This window comes from Chiloscyllium plagiosum, chromosome 30 (genome assembly GCF_004010195.1).
Source record: "Chiloscyllium plagiosum isolate BGI_BamShark_2017 chromosome 30, ASM401019v2, whole genome shotgun sequence".
Taxonomy (NCBI): Eukaryota; Metazoa; Chordata; class Chondrichthyes; order Orectolobiformes; family Hemiscylliidae; genus Chiloscyllium; species Chiloscyllium plagiosum.
The window spans coordinates 5640899-5662665 of record NC_057739.1 but is presented as its reverse complement, the minus strand read 5'-3'; the positions used below and the strand labels follow the sequence as shown (position 1 = coordinate 5662665).

Sequence of the window (21767 nt, the reverse complement as noted above, 5' to 3'; positions counted from 1 at the left end):
AGATTGTGCAGTTTGAACAAGTTGATGCCATTCTGAACAATTGGTAACAAGCTTCTCCTAGTCATTATGTTTAGTGCAAGGAGTATTGATGTGAGCAAAAGGCTACCTCCTTTGAAGATCTCACCTGGAATTTTCAGTTAGGGCTGCATATTTGGTTTTTAATATAGAATCCCAGTAGTGCAGGAAGAGATCATTCAACCCATTGAGTCTGCACAATTTCTGTCTTGGGCTTGTTGCAGTGCTCCAGCAATGCTCAGTACAAGCTGCAAGAACAGCTTTCTGTTTTCTGTTTGGGTACCCAGCAACATTTCAGGATTCAATATGAAGATCAATAATTTTAGGTATAAGCATGTCCTCCCCCCTCTTCCCCCCCAACCTTCAAACACCAAGCCTTGTCATCACATAGGCTGCCACCACACGCAATCTATTTGACAGCTGCTAATGATCTCCATTGGCAGCTATTCATTCTCCCAGGCTGTTAACCATTCCTTTGTCTGCCCAACTGTTGTTCTCGCTCTCTGCTCCATTTCCACCATTTTTCACTCTTGCCCCTAACACCATCTTCAGCATATATAACCAACCTTTTCCTAGCTACCATCAATTCTGAAGAATAGTCAATGGACCTGGAATGTTACCTCTGCTTGAATCCACAGATGCTGCAAGACTTCCTGGAGTTTTTCCAGAAATTTAGTTTTTGTTTCAGATGCCCAGCATCTGCTGTTCTTTTTATTGGTTTTATGTTTTGCACTTTCAGTGCTTGCAAGTGGTACTGTAAGTATTTAAATGGAAGTTATGAATTGGAAAAGTCAATTTGTTCCATTTGAAATGCATCCTTCCAGTACATTAATTCTGATTAGAGCACCCAACGATGTTTGGGAGATCCCTTTTGTCTATTCATTAATAATAGTTTAATACACAAAAAGGTGGCTCAGTGGTTAGCACTGCTGCCTCACAGCACCAGGGTCCCAGGCTCGATTCCAGCCTTGGGTGACTTTGCAAACTCCACACAGACATTCTCCCAGTGTCTGCGCGGGTTTCCTCCAGGTGCTCCGGTTTCCTCTCTGTCCAAAGATGTGCAGGCCAGGTGAAATGGCCATACTAAATTGCCCATAGGTTATGTGCGTTAGTCAGAGGGAAATGGGTCTGGGTGGGTTACTCTTCAGAGGGTCGGTGTGGACTTGTTTGGGCTGAAGGGCCTGTTTCCACACTATAGGGAATCTAATTTTAAAAAATAAAAATCTAATAAATAAAAGAAAAACAACTGGATAGAATATTGAACAGAGAAATCGTTCATTCACCTTATGCGGACTTTCCAGTGTTTATTCTCCACTTTTGGCCTTCAGTCCTATCATATCTAACTCTTATCAAGGTAATTCCTTTATCCCTGTATTTACCCAGTTTTCCCCTTAAATGTATCTAGACTATATTCCTGAAGTACCCACTGTGGTAGTGAGTTACATATTTTCATCACACCCTCAATCAAGATGTTTTGTCTGAATTACTTGTTTGATTTCTTGTAATAACTTTATATTAATGGCCTCTAGGTTTGCTTTTCCCCAACAGCTGAAATGCTAACACCTAAATACTGATATTTCTTGGTCAGTAAATCTGCCCTGAAAGTTACTTTTTGTTTCTTTAGTATTTGTACCTATTGCCCCTTCACTCTGCTATTTTCTATCCCACCGAATTCCACCCATTCCTCTTCTGTCCCTCAGCTCCTCCCTTTTCCAGTCATGTCCCCTGGATCCATCTCCGTCTGACCCTAATCTCTTGCCATCTTTGGCAGCCTCTCACAAGCTTCCTCACCTAATCTTTTTTTTCTATCTCTTGTTTTCATTTTTTTAAGATTAGATTCCCTACAGTATGGAAACAGGCCCTTTGGCCCAACAAATCCACACCGACCCTGTGAAGAGTAACCCACCCAGACCCATTTCCCCTGTTACTCGTGCACTTAACACTATGGGCAATTTAGCATGGCCAATTCACCTGACTTGCACGTCTTTTGGACTGAGAGGAAACCCACGCAGACATGGGGAGAATGTGCAAACTCCACACAGACAATCGCCTGAGGCTGGAATTGAACCTGAGACCCTGGTGCTGTGAGGCAGCAGTGCTAACCACTGAGCCCATTTCTTCACCTTATTTCTGGTAAAAGGCTAAATATTTTGTTTAGGTGGCTTCTCTTCGAAATATATTTCTAACATGGCTCAATATTCTCTACGTATGACTTGATTAGTGCCTTTTAGAACAGCGTCTTACTTTTGTTCATTTTAATTAATCTGTTACAACCTACGTGATCAATGTTTTAAAAATACTGGCTTTGTTCCAAAGCATCACTCGGTGTAAATCCATCTCTGCAATCAATCTGGAGCATAAATGACTTATTGTGGACCAGTTTGGTCTATGTTTTATATCCAGCTAGAGAAACCTAATTGTTTGTTTCTATTTGCAGACTCTGATAGAGAGTCTTGGACTCATTTTCTCCACCACTACAATGAATATGTCAATGGATGACAGCAGCCATCACAGTGTGACGATGAACTCCGACAGCCATGCTCACCACTCGCCCACTTCGACTCCAGGCCATGGTCATGGTTCGGGTAGCATGATGATGATGGTAAAGTCTTTCACTTATCCAAATGTTTTAGGATCTACATTAATTGCTGCCTATGGAGAAAGTGAGGACTGTAGAGGCTGGAGATTGGAGTCGAAGAGTGTGGTGCTATAAAAGCACAGCCAATCAGGCAGCATCTGAGGTGCAGGAGGATCGACATGTTGAGCATAAGCCCTGCTCGAAACGTCGATTCTCCTGCATCTCGGATGGTGCCTGATCGGCTGTGCTTTTCCAGCACCACACTCTTCGACTAGTTGCTGCCTACCCTTGTCTAAACAGCAAGTTGGTGGGATTCAAGATTCATTGTGTGGTCCTAGGTGAATAGAAGAAACTGATATTATTCGGGAATGCAGTGTGGACACGGACCAGTTGGAATACTGTTGTACTGGTGTTCAATTTAGACATTATTTCCTTTACAGTTGGAACCTCCTTTCACATTAAGATAAGTGACTAGGTGTTCAGTGAGTCATGGGATGGCTGTTTGTGAGAATAGTTAATATTGCTTACAGTTGCAGCGATTTTGTTTCCTCACTGTGCTTTTAATAATTTTCAGTAGAGAACCTCTACAGGGTGGAAGCAGGCCCTTTGGCCCATCGTGTCCACACCAGCCCTCTGAAAAGCATCCCACCTAGATGCAACCCCACCCTCCCACATATATCCCTGGACACTATGGGCAATTTAACACATCTTTGAACTCCGGGAAGAAACCGTAGCACCGGGAGGAAACCCACACAGTCGCCCAAAGATGGGATCAAACCCGGGTCCCTGGCATTGTGAGGCAGGAGTGCTAATCACTGAACCACCGTGCACTTCATTTGAAGTGTCCTTTAGTCCACATATCACTGAAGAATATTTCCACTTGGCTGCTTGTAAGAATTCAGCTTATTCACAGTTTAAGGTTTAAATGCTTGTACTTATTAAAAAAAAATTCTAGTAAGTGGACATTTTGTTGGCCCTGCCTGAAAGTTGTTTTCTCTCTTGACCGCATCAAGGGGGACAAAAGTTGAACAGATTTCTGATTACATTGAGTGCACCGGTGAGAGGGAGATGTGAAAAGGGTATGGGAAAAGGCCAAAAACAAAACTGAACAGATTGCTGTTTCATATGCAATTCGGGAAGACAGCACACTGAGCTGGGAACTGTCATCTGATTAAACTGCTGCAGTAATTCCCTCCGATTGGGTTTAGACTTCCCCCAAACTGCTGGAGGTCACTCTTTTTTTTTTCAAAAATCAAACTTTCACCTTTTTTTTTGTATACAAATTGTGCAACTGTGATCCTTGTTTATTGTTGATTTTTCTATTCCTTGTGGTAATAGACCAATCATTGAATCTCTTGCACACTGAGGTTGTAGTTTTCAGTTTAAACAAGTGCTGGGAACAATGCTCATTATAAAAATTAAGCAAAAGTGAAATTACATGATTTCAAGAATGGAAGTCTGATCCTCTAGGTCAGATTTAAAGCTTTCTGGAGATGTGTAGCCAAGTACCTCTCTTTACCTCACAACAGTTACATAGCATAGTTCTTGTGCTGTTTGTTTCATTGTTACCCAAGACTATCAGGTTCTGACTTAGAGTCACAGAGTCATAGAGACATACAGTATGGAAACAGACCCTTCGGTCCAACTTCTCCATGCCAACCAGATATCCCAACCCATTTAATCCCACCTGCCAGCATCCGGCCCATCTCCCTCCACACCCTTCCTATTCATACACTGATCCAGATACCTTTTAAATGTTGCATTTGTACTAGCCTCCACCACTTCCTCTGGCAGCTCATTCCATACACATACCACCTTCTGCATGGAAAAGTTGCCCCTTAGGTCTCTTTTTAGTCTTTCCCCTCTCACCCTAAAACTATGCCCTCTAGTTCTGGACTCCCCCACCCCAGAGAAAAGACTTTGTCTATTTAACCTATCCATGCCCCTCAGACCTTATAAACCTCTCTAAGGTCACCCCTCAGCCTCAGACGATGAAGGGAAAACAGTCCCAGCCTCCTCAACCTCTCCCTGTAGCTCAAATCCTCCGACTCTGGCAACAACCATGTAAGTCTTTCCTGAGCCCTTTCAAGTTTCACAATATCCTTCTGATGGGAAGGAGACCAGAATTGCACGCACTATTCCAACAGTGGCCTAACCAATGTCCTGTACTACCACAACATGACCTCCCAACTCCTGTACTCAATATTCTGTCCAATAAAGGAAAGCGTACCAAACGCCGCCTTCACTATCCTATCTATTTGCGACTCTACTTTCAAGGAGCTATGAACCTGCACTCCAAGGTCTCTTTGTTCAGCATGACTCCCTAAGTGTATAGCTCCTGCTAAGATTTGCTTTCCAAAAATGCAGCACCTCTCATTTATCTGAATTAAACTCCATCTGCCACTTCACAGCCCATTGGTCCATCTGGTCAAGATCTCTGAGTCATACCGAGAATGGTTGGCAGTATCCTCTGACCAGGTCACTTGTAACCGCTAAAAAATTATGAACTGAAAGATGACTCAAAGGGCAATGGTACACCTATTTAAAGAAAAAGTTTGTTTTTTATTTATGGAATCTGAACAGCTTCATGAAGGTGAATAGCATTGAGGAAGAGGAAAGATCCATCTGGCAATAAAACTGACAAGGGGGAAAAAGTACAAATGCTGCGAAGTTGGAGACAAATAGAAAATATTGGAAACTGTCAGCAGATCAGGCAGCATCTGGGGAGGGAATGACTGAAGTCAGTGTTTCAATTGTGCATTTTTCATCAGTGATTCCAGCACTTTGTTTCTGTTCGTTATTCTCCCATCCTTGCTGCCACCAAATTGTCTGATGTCAGCTGTGAAATCCACAATCATCTCTTAAAAGAGACAAGTAATTGTGAAGAATATGGACTTTGGTGTATAGAAGAGAGAGTGCCATTCACAACAGCAATCTCTTTCCAAATGTCATTTATTTAGTCACTGCCCTAGTCTGTGTCCCATGTTCCATCCATGGTAAACTTGAATCTGAGTGAATCTTTATGTACAGCAACTCACATCGACTCCGCTGATTTTTCTGTACTCTGAGCTGCAAGTTTGGCCACGTCTTGAGTTTAAAATTCTCACCTTAATTTAAAATCTTTACATGGTCTCATTCTTCCTTATTTCTGCAGTATTCTGCAGCCTAACAGTCTCAGGTATGTGAACTTCTCCCATTCAGCATCATTGGAAAGGCTAGCATACGTTACTCACCCCAAATAGCTCGGAGAAGGGGAGCTGCCTTTTACAATTCTGCAGTACTTGGGGTGTAGGTACACAAGTGGTTTGGAAGCGAGTTAAAGGATTTTGACCCAGCAATAGGAGGAACCACAATGTAGTTCTGTGTAGGATCAAGTGAATTTGAGGGCGACTTGTAGGTGTCTATGTTCCCATGTGTCTTCTGGCTTCATCCTTTTGGACAGTAGAGGTTGTGGATTTGTAAGTTACTATTGTTGGAGCTCTCAGATTTAAGTAATTGTTATTTGTTTTGGGCATCACACTTCTGGATGGATGTGAAGGCATTGATGAGAATGCAGGAAAGATTAGCAACAATGTTTTCAGAGATGAGGAATTTAAACAATAGCAATAGATTTTTTTTATTGTAGTCAAATACCTAAGTACAGCAAAAAGCTTTGTTTTACGAGTAGTACAGGCAGATCATGACAAACAAGGACATACAGATAATAGGGTGTTTAGACAGAGTGAGGCATACAAGGTTATGGCTGCGCACAAGGTGCACAAAGCAAGATCAACATCAGCATTCAATTGGAACAACTCAAGTTATCCTCCTTCATGAAGAGATGGTTCAGAGGAGAATCGTTAGTGATAAAAATGATGAGGAATTTAGACAGAATAAATAGTGTGACTGTTTCTGTTGCTAGAAGAGACGAGAACCAGAAGACACCTGAGTTAAAGTGAAATGCAGAAGAACCAGAGATGATAGGAGAATTGGTTTTATGCAGCATTTGGTTAGGATCTGAAAGCACTACCTGAGATTTGGTGGAGGCAGATTTAGTCATGGCTTTGGAAAAGGGATAATTGCCTGAAGAGAGAATTTGCTCAGGTTACACTAATAGGGCTAGATGGGGACTAGGTGATATTATCTTGCATAAAGTTTGCACAGACACAAAGGAATGAAAAGCCCCATCCTATGCTGTAGCAATTATGACTCTGTGATTCTATTCACTTTTTATGAAGCTTCACCGTGTAATCTTTCTGATGGGTACAACTGCTTTCATAACATTTCTGATGGATAAGAATGGAAAATGGCCCTTTGCTCAGCACACTGAAAGTAAAAAGGGCTGTTTAAAGTATTTTTGTTTGCTGAAATACTGGCTGTTGTGGATATACTGGAAATGGGATTCTGTTTGTCAATATTTTAAGTGGGATCCTGGTGTACAATGGGTGAGCTGAAGGATAGTAGTACATTCACTGAATGTTATATAGATAAACTATTCATAGTGGGATAATGCACTATATACATTACAGTGTCAATGATAAATGATAGATCGATCTTACTGGCATGAAACAAATGCAAAAGATAAAAGTAATCTCTAAAACTAAATGGATAGATGTTCAGAATAACCTCGAATATCTGAACGAGACAGGCAGAGAATATTTTGTTCGGATAACTGATCTGATTGTAAACAAAGGAAGCCATACTGAACCTAATTACATAAAGCATGTTTACAGTGTTTTTATTTCATTCAATTGATAAAATGTGTACAAACACTGGATATTGCTCAAAAATTCATGATATTTTACAAATAAAATCACTTTTTGTTTGGCCAGAGTTTGACTGAAGTCTGAAATTTTTTTGCTGACGTTTTCCTTTGTTTTATCCCGGTCCTTGACAGCAACTGGCATCTTTTTCTGTTTGGTGTCGTCCTGCCGTTCAGACTAACCAAGTGTTGTCCCTCCCTCCCTCAGCGACCACCAAGCTCTGAGAAAAAGAGAGGGACAAAATACAGGGGGAGCAAGAGAGAGAGAGAAGATTTTTCTCGGTGACCTCAGTTTCCATTCTCTCATCAATTTTTTTTAGGGGTAATTTTTTTTCGTTGTGTTAACACCCGTCAAGTTTTCCTCCTATTTATTTTCACGTGTATTAACTCTCATCAAAACAAAAGTAGTTCAATATCTTTCAGCTGACAAGAAAATGTAAATATTAAGTTTTCTTGTCAGCTGAAAAATATTGAACTACCTTTTGTTTGGGGAAAAGGAAGTCATGGGATAACAGGAGGAAAAAGCAATGAAAACAAAAAGTGCAAGTGCATTTTTTGACATAACGCTCCCAAGAATGAACTGAGTTTTAAAAAAAATTGTTGGGTTTGCAAAACAGTGAGTCAATGTTAGAAGGCAATCTTGCTGTTAGAGCGCACAGCTCGGGCTTGCACATAGGTGGTTCTTGTGTTTTCACAGTCAAAAACCTTTGTCCTTGGGATGAATAAGTACCGGAGAGCCTTTTTAGGAAAGGTTTAAGACTTAACTCTAATGTTACGAATCATGTGTATATTTGGAAGTTATTTATTTATTAAAGCATACTTGCATCTATATTCCTGTTCAAGTTTACAAAACAATGCAATAAATGGATGAGGAATAGAATTTTTCTGCTTCAGTTGAAATGCATATACAGGGGCCTTGAGATCTTGTTCGGATAATCCGAAGTTCAGATAATTGATGTTTGGATAACCAAGGTTGTTCTGTAGTCACCAACTGTTGGATTGTTTCATATTGGTTCGGCCTCAACTACAGTAATGTCCTGTTTTGACTGTCACTTTTTAGGAAGGATATAAGGATACAGAAATAATTTTCAGTAGTTCCAGGGATAAAGCGCTTCAGTTTGGTATATAGATTGTAGAGGTGAAGATTGTTCTTCTTGGAAAGATCGGGTTGAAAGATGTTTGGCGTCTTCAAAATCATGAAGGTCTGGATAGAGTACATGAGGTAAAATGGTTCTCACTGGTGAAAGACCACACATTTAAAATATTTGACAATAGGTGCATTGGAGGCATTGAGAAACACTTTCACACAGTGAATCATAGGATTCAGAATGCACTACCTACGTGTGGAGGCAGTGTCAATTAAAGCCTTCAAAAGGAAATTGAATCATTATCTGAAAACGAGAAAAGACATGGGTGTGGCACTAAGTGAATTGCTCCTTTAGAGAGCCAGCTACTATGGACTGAATGGCCTCTGCTGTAACTAATCTAGGATATTATTTGAGGAAATTGTTAGGGGTCTTTCAAGGAAAATAGCTTGCAATGTAATGCTTTGTAAAGAAATGAAAACTTTCATTTGTTCTGAAATTTTTGTACAAAACTATTTTTATTTAAAAAGACAGCTGTCAGGGCTACTCTCTTTTATTCCTTTGGGAAGGGAGAAGTGTGAGTGTTGGTGGCTAGATCAGCATTTGTTGCCATCCCTGATTGTTCTTCAGAAGATGGTGAGCTCCTGCCTTGAACTGCTGTAGATGTCATCACAATAATGTTAGGAGGTATTTGCAGAACTTTGACCTAGCAACACTGAAAGAACAGTGATACATTTCCAAGTTTCAACAATAAAGTTCAATGTCATTCAGGATAAAATGGCATCTTGGCTTAAAACCACAGCACCACCTTAAACATTTACTCCCTCCACCAGCAAGCTCAGTGGTAGCAGTATGCAACATCAACAAGATGGACTGCCCCAACTGAGCAAGGCTCCATCAACATACCTTCTCACAGTGTGATCTCTGCCACTATGAAGGACAAGGTCAGCAGATACGTGGTAACACCACCACCTGCAAACCCCCCTGCCCCAAAAAGAAAGAATGTTGCTAGTGAGGGATTCAGTGTAGGTAGTACTAATGTATGTCAAGGGGTGATGACTTGACACACTTCCTGGAGGTTGGCATTGCCTGTCATTTGTATGACACGAATGTTACTCACAGCCCTAACGTAAATATTATCTGGGTATTGTTGCATTTTGACAAAAATTGCTTCAGTATCTGAGGAGTCATGATGGTACTGATCATTGTGAAATTATCAGCAAACAGCTTCTGACTTTATGATGGAGGGAAGATCATTGATGGAAGCAGTTGATGTTTGGGCCTAGGGCACTACCCTGAGATGACAGACCTCCAACATCATAATCATTTCACTTTACGCTGGGCATAACTCCAGCAAGCACAGTTTTCCCCCAATTCCCGTGGATTCCAAAGTTGCAAAGTCACCTTGATGCCACATGCAGTCAAATTCTGGCTTGATGTCAAGGACAATCATTCTCATTTCAGTGGCGTTCAGCTGTTTATCCAGCCTTTTTATCTCTCCACCCTTCAGGCACTCTGCCTGCATTCCTGATGAAGGGCCTTTGCCCGAAACATCGATTTTACTGCTTCTTGGATGCTGCCTGAACTGCTGTGCTTCTCCAGCACCACTAATCCAGAATCTGGTTTCCAGCATCTGCAGTCATTGTTTTTACCTAGCTGTTTATCCATGTTTGGACCAATATTGTAATGAGGATATGAACGGAGTTGCCCTGACAGAACCCAAACAGTGTCACTGAGTAGGTTATTCCTGCGTAAGTGCCATTTGATAGCACTTGATGACACCTTCCATCACTTTGACAAGTGAGAGTAAAGGCGATTGACCAGGTTGGATCTGTCCTGCTTTTTGTGGTCAGGACATACCTTGGAAGTTTTCCACATTGTTGGGTAAATGCCAGTGGTGTAGCTGTACTGGAACAGCTTGGCTGAGGTGTGGCTGGTTTTGGAGCACAAGTCTTCAGTACAATTGCTGTAATGTCATCAGGGCCCATTGCCTTTGCAGTGTCCAATGACTTCAGCTGTTTCTTGATATCACATGGAGTGATCGAATTGGCTGAATGTTGGCATCTGCGATGCTGTGGATCTCTGGATGAGGTCACGTTGGGTTGTCCACTTAGCACTTCAGGATGAGAGGTGCAGATTCTTCAGTGTCATCTTTTGCCCCAATGTGCTGGGCTCTCCCGTCATTGAGGATTTGAGTAATCACCTCCTAATTGTTAATCATTCATTTGTCCAGCACCATTAATTGTATATTAGTTATGTTTGTGTGTAGATAATGGGAATTCACTGGTGCTTGTCTCAACTAGTTGGTTGGAAGGTGTATATTTCTATACCTGCAAATAAATGCTTATGAAACCACACATTTCTTTTCCAGTTCTCTCTTTCACCATCTGACTTTCTGGAATACAATATTGTTATTTTACCATGGTTGGGACGTGGTGGGAGTGAAAACAGTTTGAATGTTTAGCTAGATTTTGTGGTTTCAATCTAATCGGAGTCTCATGCTGCTATTCCTTTATCCCTCAGACCTTCTACTTTGGGTATAAGAAAGTGGAGCTGCTCTTCCCTGGGCTAGTGATCAATTCCGTTGGAGGTGAGTACTGATGTTATAGCAGTTCAGAGGCTACAATCTGCAGTTGGAGACGTGAGCAACAGTCCTTGTGTTTAAATAGCATCTTCGACACCATTGTAGTCCCAAGATTATTTAAGAATAATTAACAGACAAAATTTGGCAGAGCCCAGAATGATATATTAGTACAGGTTATCAAGAGCTTTAGCAATGATGTAGGTTTTCAGGAGCATCTTAAACATGAAGGATGGCTCAGGTGTCTAGAGAAGGAATTCCAGAACTTGGAGCCCATGCATCAGTAGGCACAGCTACCATTGATATGGCAATTAAAATGGAGGGGCCAAGAGAGCCCAGAATTTGAGATGGAGAACGTGGCGATCTTGAAATGTTGGGTTGGAAGAGGTGACAAGATGGGGAAGAGCAAGGACTTGGCTGTAATTAGAACACAAGGGTATTTCATATTCAAAGTAATGCTAGATTGGGAAAGATGAATGAAGTCTTACATCCAGCTGGTTTGGCAAATGTTGAAGCCTGTGCTGCAGGATATCCTAAACTCTGTGTTATGTCACAAGATGAGATTCTGGGATTGAGAGCTCTTAACTAGCTGTAGTAGAGAACTGGCCAGTGTTAGCATCTGTGAGACCCCTTTAAATGCTCACTTTTTAAAATGGTGGACTGCAGTTCATAGAGTCATAGAGATGTACAGCATGGAAACAGACCCTTTGGTCCAACTTGTCCATGCCGACCAGATATCCCAACTCAATCTAGTCCCACCTGCCAGCACCCGACCCATATCCCTCCAAACCCTTCCTATTCATATACCCATCCAAATGCCTCTTAAATGTTGCAATTGTACCAGCCTCCACCACTTTGTCTGGCAGCTCATTCCATACACGTACCACCCTCTGTGGAAACAGTGGCCCCTTAGGTCCCTTTTATATCTTTCCCCCCTCACCCTCACCCTAAATCTGCCCTCTAGTTCTAGACTCCCCGACCCCAGTCCAACAGTGGCCTAACCAATGTCCTGTAAAGCTGCAACATGACCTCCCAACTCCTGTACTCAATACTCTGACCAATAAAGGAAAGCATACCAAACGCCGCATTCACTATCCTATCTACCTGCGACTCCACTTTCAAGGAGCTATGAACCTGCACGCCTAGGTCTCTTTGTTCAGCAACACTCTCTAGGACCTTACCATTAAGTGTATAAGCCCTGCTAAGATTTGCTTTCCCAAAATGCAGCACCTCACATTTATCTGAATTAAACTCCATCTGCCACTTCTCAGCCCATTGGCCCATCTGGTCCAGATCTTGTTGTAATCTGAGATAACCCTCTTCACTGTCCACTACACCTCCAATTTTGGTGTCATCTGCAAACATACTAACTGTACCTGTTATGCTCGCATACAAATCATTTATGTAAATGACAAAAAGTAGGGATTTGTTGAAACTATATCTGGAGTTCTATCTATAGTTTTGAATTCCCTGCATTATAAAGGAAATACATGTAGTGAGTAAAAGGTTCTGTCAATGGCTTTCTGAGAAGATCATCCTATCACGAAAGTTTGAATATTTTGGGTTTATATTCTCTGTCATTTAGAAGAACAAGAGGTGGTCTCACAAAGTATAAAATTCCAAAAGTTTGATTGGATAGTTGTTGAGAGGCTAGATCACCTTGCTCTAGAGTCTAGCACTGGAACATAGTTTCAAGGTGAGGGTAAGGCCATTTTAGATCGAGACGATAATCCATGATGCTCTGTAGCACAGGATATTGTAAATGCTAAGTCAATAAGTACCCCTTCGCGACTATTATCACTATATTGTTGGAGTTCAGCTGACAGGGCAATAGGGCGATATGAGGAATTGATGTTGAGGTTCTGTCATGGTCTTAACGAATGATGAAGCAGTCTACGTTTGTTCAATTGCTTTGGTTCTTAATGCATCATCTGAAACACACTACTTCTGCAATGCAGCCCTCCCTCAGTACTTCACTTGAGTATTGGCATTATGTGCACAGTTTGGGTTTTGCCAGAGCAAAACAGCTTCTGACCTCATTATAGCCTTAGTTCAAACATGGTCTAAAAGAGCTGAATTCAAGGTGAGATGAAAGTGACTACAATAAGGCCACATTTGACTGAATGTGGCATCAAGGGGCCGACAAAACCGGAGTCAGTAAGATTCGTGGGAAAACCCTTTCTGGTTCGAGTAATACCTGATATAGGGGTTCCTTAGGGTCGTGTCTCAGGTCCAACCATATTCAGCTCCTTCAGCAATGACCTTCCCTCCATCGTAAGGTCAGAAATAAGCATGTTTACTGTTGGTTGTACAATGTTCAGCACCATTTGTGACTCCTCAATTCTGAAGCAGTCCATGTCCAAATGGTCAATTTGCAGATTTTGGCAGGCATGTGCCAGGCAATAACCATCTCCAAAAAGGAGAATCTAAACATTATCCATGACGTTGCTATGACTGAATCCCCTATCAGCATCATGGAGGTTACTGCTGACCAGAAGCTGAACTGTATTAGCTATGAAAATAGAGGTCACAAAAGGAGATCAGAGGCTATGAATACTACAGTGAGTAACTCGCCATCTGACTCCCCAAAGCCTGTCCACTGTCTACAAGGCACAAGTCAGAAGTGTGATGGAATCCTCCTTACTTGCTTAGACGATTGCAGCTCCAAAAACACTAAAGAAACTTGACAGCATCCAGGACAAAGCAGCTACTTGACAGTTCATCCACCACTTTGACACTGCGAATATTAAATCATCACTAAGTGACACTAGCAGCAATGTGTAAGATCTACAAGATGCCCTGGAGAGATTCAGCAAGACCCATCCGATAGCATTTTCCAAACTGCACCCATCTGTAAGGACAAGAGCAGCAGGTAGAAGGGGATACCACCTGCAAGCCACTCACCATTCTGACTTGGAAATATATTGCCCTTCCTTCAGTGTGACTGAGTCAAAATCCTAGAACTCAGTCCCGAACAGCAGATGAGCTGCTTGTGGCTCAAGAGTACAGCTCACCCCCTCCACTTTCAGATGGATAATTAATGCTGGCTCAGCCAGCAAAGTGCACATCCACTGAATGAATTTTTGAAAACCTGGGTTGATGTTTGAAACCTAAAACCTTCTGATGTTGAGGAAAGTGTGTTGCTAACTGAGACACAGCAGAACAGACAGACTCAAGTCCCAGGTCATTGTCTCATGTGCTATTAATCTTGATTCTGATTTCAGGTTCACATGTGGAGAATAGTCATATGAGAGATATTTAGAGGTCACTGCCACTCAAGGAATTAGTATTAGTGTGTGTTAACAACTGAAGGAGCACTTTCCATCACGTGGAAATATTGACAGATGTGAATGTTCTCTATTGTAGGTATTTACGAATGAAACTATTTAGAATTGTTATTACACACTTTCAGAGAAGGTAGGACTTGAACCCAGGCCTCTTGATTCAAGGATAGGGACACTACCACTGCTTCACAAGGGCCTTGGTTCTCTGTGGTAAACTGGCTTCAGCTGGAATTAGTCAAAGCCTTGCTATTTCTAGATTTCACATGCACCAATCTTCCAATGAACAAGATGTTTTCCTCATTCCAAATTGTCACTGTTATCATTCAGTTTTTCAGAAAACATCTCTTTACTCATTTTGCATCTTCTAGGTCCAGTAGCAACAAGTGAGATTGAAGGCAAGAATTGGTGTTCTGTCACCGTGTGAGCTGAGATGCTCCTGCTGACTTTTCTCTCTTCCATTCCTGACCCTATGACACAGTCTATGCCTCTGTTAAATCATTCCTAAGTATGTAGGTCCAACAAATTGCCACGTTTCTAGATTCCTTAATCCTAACCTTGTCTTTCTTTGTTTGTTTTCTGCAGGGATGGTCGGTGCTTGTGTGGTTGTCTTCCTCTGTGCATTGGCTTATGAAGGGCTGAAAATCAGTCGAGAATGTTTGCTTCGGAAATCGCAGGTTAATGTTCGTTATAATTCCATGCCTGTTCCTGGACCAAATGGGACAATCCTGATGGAAACGCACAAAACTGTTGGGTGAGTGATGCAAAACATATCTTGATTTGGTACTCACCCCGAAAGGTCAGAATTTCAGGGACGGGGAGACTGGTACTACAATTAGCCTTGACTTTGCACCTCCCGTACCACAACAACCCCAACCTTGGTGGCTCAGTTGCAGTTTTCTGGAAACTGCATGTCCTCCTATCGATTTGTGGACAGGCCTGTGCTGAGATATTGAGCAGTGGCTGATTTTGGTCTAAGTTTGTTCAGGTTTGGATCAATACCTCAGTGGAGGGATGGGGAAGAAACAAAGGGCAGTAGCTATTGTGCAATAGTGCTAATGTAAATTGCTTCCAGAACATAGAACTGTGCAACACAGGAGCAGGCCCTTCGGTCCATGTTGTGCTGAACGTGATGCCAAATTAAACTAATCCCTTCTGCCTGCCCTTGGTCCATACCCCTTCATGCCTTGCGTATTCATGTGCTTAACTAAAAATCCCTTAAACAACTGTGTCTGCCTCTATCTCTACCACTACCACACTGTGTGCAAAAAAAACTTGCCCCTCACATCTCCTTTGAACTCTTCTTTCCCCTCCGCCCCTCCCAACTTAAATGCATACCTCTTAGTTTTAGACATTTCAACTCTAGGGAAAATATTCTGTCAACCCAATCTGTGCATCTTTTTGCATCTCTTTTTCCAAATTTGGTTGTAATTTAAAGCAAAATGTTGTTGGGAAATGTGACTTAATTAAGGGAATTGCCCCAGTTGGGCTTCAGTTTTGAATTTGGTGAAGTGGTCAGACTTTGATGCAGGAGAAGCTGACCATTATTAAGTACACCACAGATAGCATATTGCATTATAATCTGAATTACTTTCTTGTCCATTCCAACTGTAATTTCACATTGAATAATTGAGGTGGTGGAAGCAGCAATTGAATATGCTGCTCAAAAAACTGTATCACTTGTTCATTTGACCCTGAAGAACTAGGGTTTTTCATTGACTCTAATCCTTTTGTTTGCAGCCAGCAGATGTTCAGTGTGCCCCACCTCATCCAGACTGTACTTCACATCATACAAGTGGTCATCAGCTATTTTCTTATGTTGGTCTTTATGACTTACAACGGTTACCTCTGCATTGCTGTGGCATTGGGCGCAGGTGCTGGATACTTCCTCTTCAGCTGGAAGAAAGCAGTGGTGGTGGACATCACTGAACACTGCCATTAACAACAGCAGTGACCAAATTGCACTCCCCAGCACAATGATCTGCCAAGCAGGCAATGACCATTCAGCCAGTTTAAAAATACACACGTATACACACATGCAGGCACCCCCATACACTTACTAACATACTCTGTTCAGACTCCAGTTGAAGGATCGCTGCTCAAATTGGGTTTTTTCATGCCTTAATTGCTGCCAAATAGCAGGTTTACACTTTCTTTACAGAAACCTGAGGCATGATCTTGGGTAATGGTGCTGGGGCGGTGACTTCCAACTTTATGTATAACGAAGTGTGCTAGGAATCCTAAACGATGAGCCATTTCTTTGCCTGGAGTTGTTCATTAAATCTTTGCAATGTTATCTTCACTCAGACAGGATTATGTAAAGCTCTCATCAAGGAAACTATCTAACTGAATTCCTGTTTTAATTTGTAGTTTCCCATAGTTCCCACAATTAAAGTGACAAACAGTTATGGCCAGAACCATATTTTTTATATTGATATGGCAGATCAGTTTGTAGACAGAAATGCCATAATTAAGTGAGGATGTAACTCACTCTATGATTTTCTCCTCTGAATATGTGAATAGTGAAGTGATTTTTTTTTTAAAATATAGAATTTTCAAATGTGTTATACAAAGCTGAATACTATCAGGACCAAGACTCCATGATCATTTCATGAATAGTTTTTTTTAAAATGACCTGTTCCATCAGTAAAATATTCAGTGGCAGACATAATCTTAATAGCAAGAAATTGTATTTGTTTTGTTCATGTCAAGATTTTTAAAATGTAATTGTTCACTTTTTTAAAGTCTGAATGCAGAAGTGCATCTGTACCATCTGTGATCTGCGTTCCTGCCTACAACCCCATCTTATTGTTCAACCTCCTGGTTCTCAAAATTGATGCTTGGATCCTTGATTCATAAAATGTTTTATATTTGTGCTGGATGAAATTATAATTTAAAAAGAAAATTATGTATTGATTCCAGATAGCTCTCTGCGGTTATCTGGTGTTTATGGTAGGAATTTTCCTCACTATTGACTAGCAGAGTATTTGTACTCTTTGTCATTGGAGGATTGAAAGACTCCATTTTAATTCTGGGTGCTGCTGGGCCTGCACAGATACACATGAATGGAACAAACTTGCTCAGGACCAATAGGAATGAAGGTACTGGTCCTCCGGAATTTATTTTTAGAAATTGGTTTTAATCAACTGGTGATTGTAAGCCAGAGCAGCTCAAAAATTGAGGGAACTATAGTTTTGGCCTATTACATTATTTCAAATAATTGCGTTTTTTTTGCCTGTGTTTAGTTAAGGATGACCTTTGGGGAGGGGGCAAGGAAATTAATTCAATCAAGTCCTTAATTCTATTGATAAGTTCTAGTCGCAGCTTTGAAGGTCTGTGAGATCAACATGATTAAATTCCTCTTCTCCAGCTGGTATTCAAGGATTATGAAGCAAAGTATGATTGTGGAGACCATTTGGCCTAACTTAGATAATCATTCCACAGAAACCTGCTGTTCTGTCAAGATGGCGATGGGTGTTTGTAGTCTGTTTCAAATCATTTGATGTGTTGAGATTCCACAAGTGCTGGCTGGTCTCCTGTACTCAAGTAGACTCTGCAATTGAGTTTGTAGGTTGCTCCATCAAGGGGACTATTACAGTTCAGGCTGAATATTATTTACATCCAGCACCTATGTATGTGCACTTTCCACTAGAATAGTGAGCTGCTTGGCTCAATTCCATTATCCTCCCCAACAATACTGGATGCACTACATCTATTCTTACCAACTGGAATCAGTGACCACATGGTTGGGTGAAATGGCTTTTATCCAGTGTCACTAAACAGTTATAAAACCTTGCTTAAGAAAGAACACACTAAGCATCTAAAGAATTTGAAGACTCCAGACTGACTATCCTGATTATTCCAAAAGATTTGGATCTGTGGTGTCTTTCAGTCATCAAGTCAGTCAATGCGATACACCTTAGAAGATCTTCAGTGTTTTGAAATAAACTTACTTTTTCTGAAGTTTACACTGTACTTGACACAGTCAATACAGATGTAGCTATCTGTTGTATGACCATGCTCTTTCTTTGGGCTTCTAGCAGCCCATGAGATGTGGGATGATGTTGTCTGGGAGGGTCACATATCCCACACAGAGTCTCATCTCAAAGGTTTTAATTTTGTTCACTAATGTTATGCTGATTCCCCACCAATCTTAGCAGTACTTCATATGTCACATTTTTTTGGTCTGGTATTTCCCAAAAAATTGATGTAAAGATCATGATTAACAGAAGGAATTAAGAGATTGTGCTACTGTTTAATACCTGAGTTACAACTTGAATCTGATCAACGTTAAAAAGGTACAACAGTCTTGTTCAATGATAGCTCCAGGGCAGAATTTCCAGAGGCACCACTAAGTAACACTACTCCCCTCTCTATAATGTTAAAGAGTTTTTGTAAAATGGTATCATCTAGGTGTATACTTGAAACTAGCTAATGGGGGTATTGGGGTGAGAATGACAAACTTCTGAGCTGCAATCAGTTAATTTAAAATATAATGTTTTGAGGGCTGTGTTTGGAATGGAGTCGTCTTCCTCATCTTGCAGAAAGTAATTTGTTCATATTAGCTGCTCAGTGACACTACACGACCTGACCACATGAACCAAGCCTGCAGATGCAGGTATAGTTTGGACTGTCCTCTACTCAATACTTTCTCCTGGACTCCTGCTTTTATTGGGATTTTTTTTCTGTAGTTTGTCAAGATTCTGATTGCTGTAGTTAATAGGCACTGTTTAAAGAGATTCTGCTGTAAAATAAAACAAAATGCTGGAAATACTTACAACTGACAAAAGATCATTAATCTGGTAAGATCTTTCTTTCTCCACAGCTTGCCTGATCCTTTGTATTTCCAGCATTTTGTTTTATTTTACAGCAGAATCTCTTTAAACAGTGTCATGGATACTCATTTTGGGTTACTGGCTGCAGTACAAATGTGAATGACAATGTTCATTGACACCACTATATTAGTTAATGAATCGGAGGCAAGAGACTTAGCAAACCTGTTTTACATCAGCAAGCACTACAAATGCTGGTAATCTGAAACTAAGAACAGAAAATGCTGGAAATGCTCATAACTGACAAAAGATCACTGATCTGGTCAGCTCTTTCTTTCTCCACAGTTGCCTGATCCATTGTATTTCCAGCATTTTCTGCTTTTAGTTTCAGATTACCACCATTCGTAGTGTTTGCTGAAGTAAAACAGGTTTGCAAAATCTCTATTGTCTCCGATTCATTAACTTAATGTAGTGGTGTCAATGAATATTGTCATTCAAATTTGTACTGCAGCCAGTAACCCAACATGAGGATCCATGATATTGTACAGTGTCATTTGGACTAACCAACGCTGAATGGCAGTTTCCTGTATTTAGGTGCATACAAAATGCTCCTGTCCTTTGGTACTTTTAAAAATTGCATGATTTGAAGGAAGCATTTGCTTTGCCACTGAAAGCATTCCATTTCAGATTTTAAACTCAAGATGAGCAGAAAGAATCACTGGTACTTTTAAAGTAAAACTTGACTCCAGATTGGATCTGTGTGTTTGGCTGTAATGCATTTAGATGTTGGAGCAGGAGATGACAAGTGCTCTTGCTGGTTTGTGCTGCTACTTTCACATTTGCGCTCCCAAAACTGCTATTGACATGGGGTTATTAATATAGCTGAACATCAAATCTGACTTCTCTGTGATACAAAGTGTATTTTCCTTCTGAAATAAATGGCCATCATATTTCATATTGAATATAGATAGTAAAAGGATATATTGGAAAGTATTGTAATTTTTGGTTGTCAATCTTATCTAAGGTGTTTTATTGTTTTCTTTAAATCACCCTTTAAAATTTGGTAATGCTTTACTCAGCTTGTATTTGGAATTCAGTGCCTTTGATTATCTCCTGAAAACACGTGAGCAATGGTCACCCTAGTTAAGCCTTTGTCTTGTAATTTGATTTCTCAGTTCTTATGTGTTGATGACTTTTCTCCCACTCCACATCAGTGTTGCAATGTTACCTTACTGGTGAGCTGTCAGAAACAATTCTTTTGAGATTGTACAATACAATTTTTGGTACTGGAAAATCATAATATATTATCATGCTTATTTCCAATAAACTATTAGTTTGTCTTATCAAACTATGCTGTTATTTCTTGTGTCGACAACCTATCTTACATAGCTGATTACGGGAACATTGAGCACACTGCCAGATCGGAGCAATGCAAAATAAATTCACTCCAAATAGAAACATCAGTGAGTACAAAGAACAGTACAACGCAGGAACAGGCCCTTCAGCCCGTGGTGACAGATTTTGCCCTTCCATACAAAAACTGTCTCCACTTACAATCTCCATATCCCTCCCTACTCATGTATTTTGCATCTTGAATGTTGCTATTGTGTCTGCTTCCACCACCACATCTAGCAGCATGTTACAGACACTCCCCACCCTTTGTGTGAAACACTTGCATGCACATCTCTTTTAAAGTCATCACACCACCACCATCAACCTGTGTACCCTAGTAATTTGACTACCCCACTCTGAGGGAAAAAGCCACATACTTTCCACTCTAGCCAAGCTATTCACAATCTTAAACTTCAACCTCCTATGTTCCAAGAAAAACAAACCCAGTCTATCCAACCTTTCTTCATTGGTAACATGTTCTATAGCACAAGATCCTGGGAAATGTGAAGGTGTCTTCAAAGAGCAGGTGATATAAACAAAATGTGTCATTTTGCTTTTAATAAGGGATTTGACAAATAGGGAAAAACATGATCAGTTTGGTCATGCTCCAAAAATTCAGACCCAGTTCTGGATGTAGGTTTGCTCGCTGAGCTGGAAGGTTCATTTTCAGACATTTCATCACCATACTAGGTAACATCTTCAGTGAGCCTCCGAATGAATTACTGGTGGTGTAGCCTGTTTCCTAGGGTTGGTGTCATTTCCTGTTCTTTTTCATATGGGGTGGTAGATGGGGTCTAACTCTTGTTTTTTGTTGATAAGAGTTCTGATTGGAATGCCATGCTTTTAGGAATTCTCACGCGTGTCTCTGTTTGGCTTTTCCTAGGATGGATGTGTTGTACGATAGAAGTGGTGTCCTTCCTCATCCATATGTAAGGATACGAGTGAGAGTGCATCATGTCATTTTGTGGAGCTAGTTGATGTTCATGTATCCTGGTGGCTAGTTTTCTGCCTGTCCAATGTTGTAGTGTTACAGTTCTTGCAAGGTATTTTGTCAATAACATTAGTTTTGCTTGTTGTTTGTATAGGGTCTTTCAAGTTCATTAGCTGCTGTTTTAATGTGTTGGTGGGCTACCATGATACCATGTCTACAGGGTAACAACACATACGGACTAAATATTGAACTACAGAAGCAATCATCCCAACACCCACAAACTAAGCTGCATTAGAACATTTCAACGAGCCACCACACTGCAGCACCAAGAAACTATACACAGCAGAGGAATATATACAATGTATATACACCTATACAATGTATTCAAAAA

The 21767-nt window shown here is 40.8% G+C and overlaps 1 protein-coding gene across 4 annotated transcripts in view; it reads left to right on the top strand.

The window, feature by feature from the left end:
* slc31a1 (solute carrier family 31 member 1) overlaps positions 1-20401 on the top strand; it is a 77318-nt gene extending 56917 nt beyond the window's left edge. For all 4 annotated transcript variants that reach the window (XM_043719873.1, XM_043719874.1, XM_043719870.1 and 1 more), the window contains 4 exons: positions 2453-2617; positions 10943-11009; positions 14867-15035; positions 16022-20401. In XM_043719873.1, the coding sequence (XP_043575808.1) occupies positions 2495-2617; positions 10943-11009; positions 14867-15035; positions 16022-16223 (561 nt within the window). In that variant the 5' untranslated portion in view covers positions 2453-2494 and the 3' untranslated portion in view covers positions 16224-20401. The remainder of the gene's footprint in view (positions 1-2452; positions 2618-10942; positions 11010-14866; positions 15036-16021) is intronic.
* Positions 20402-21767: the final 1366 nt, after the last annotated feature.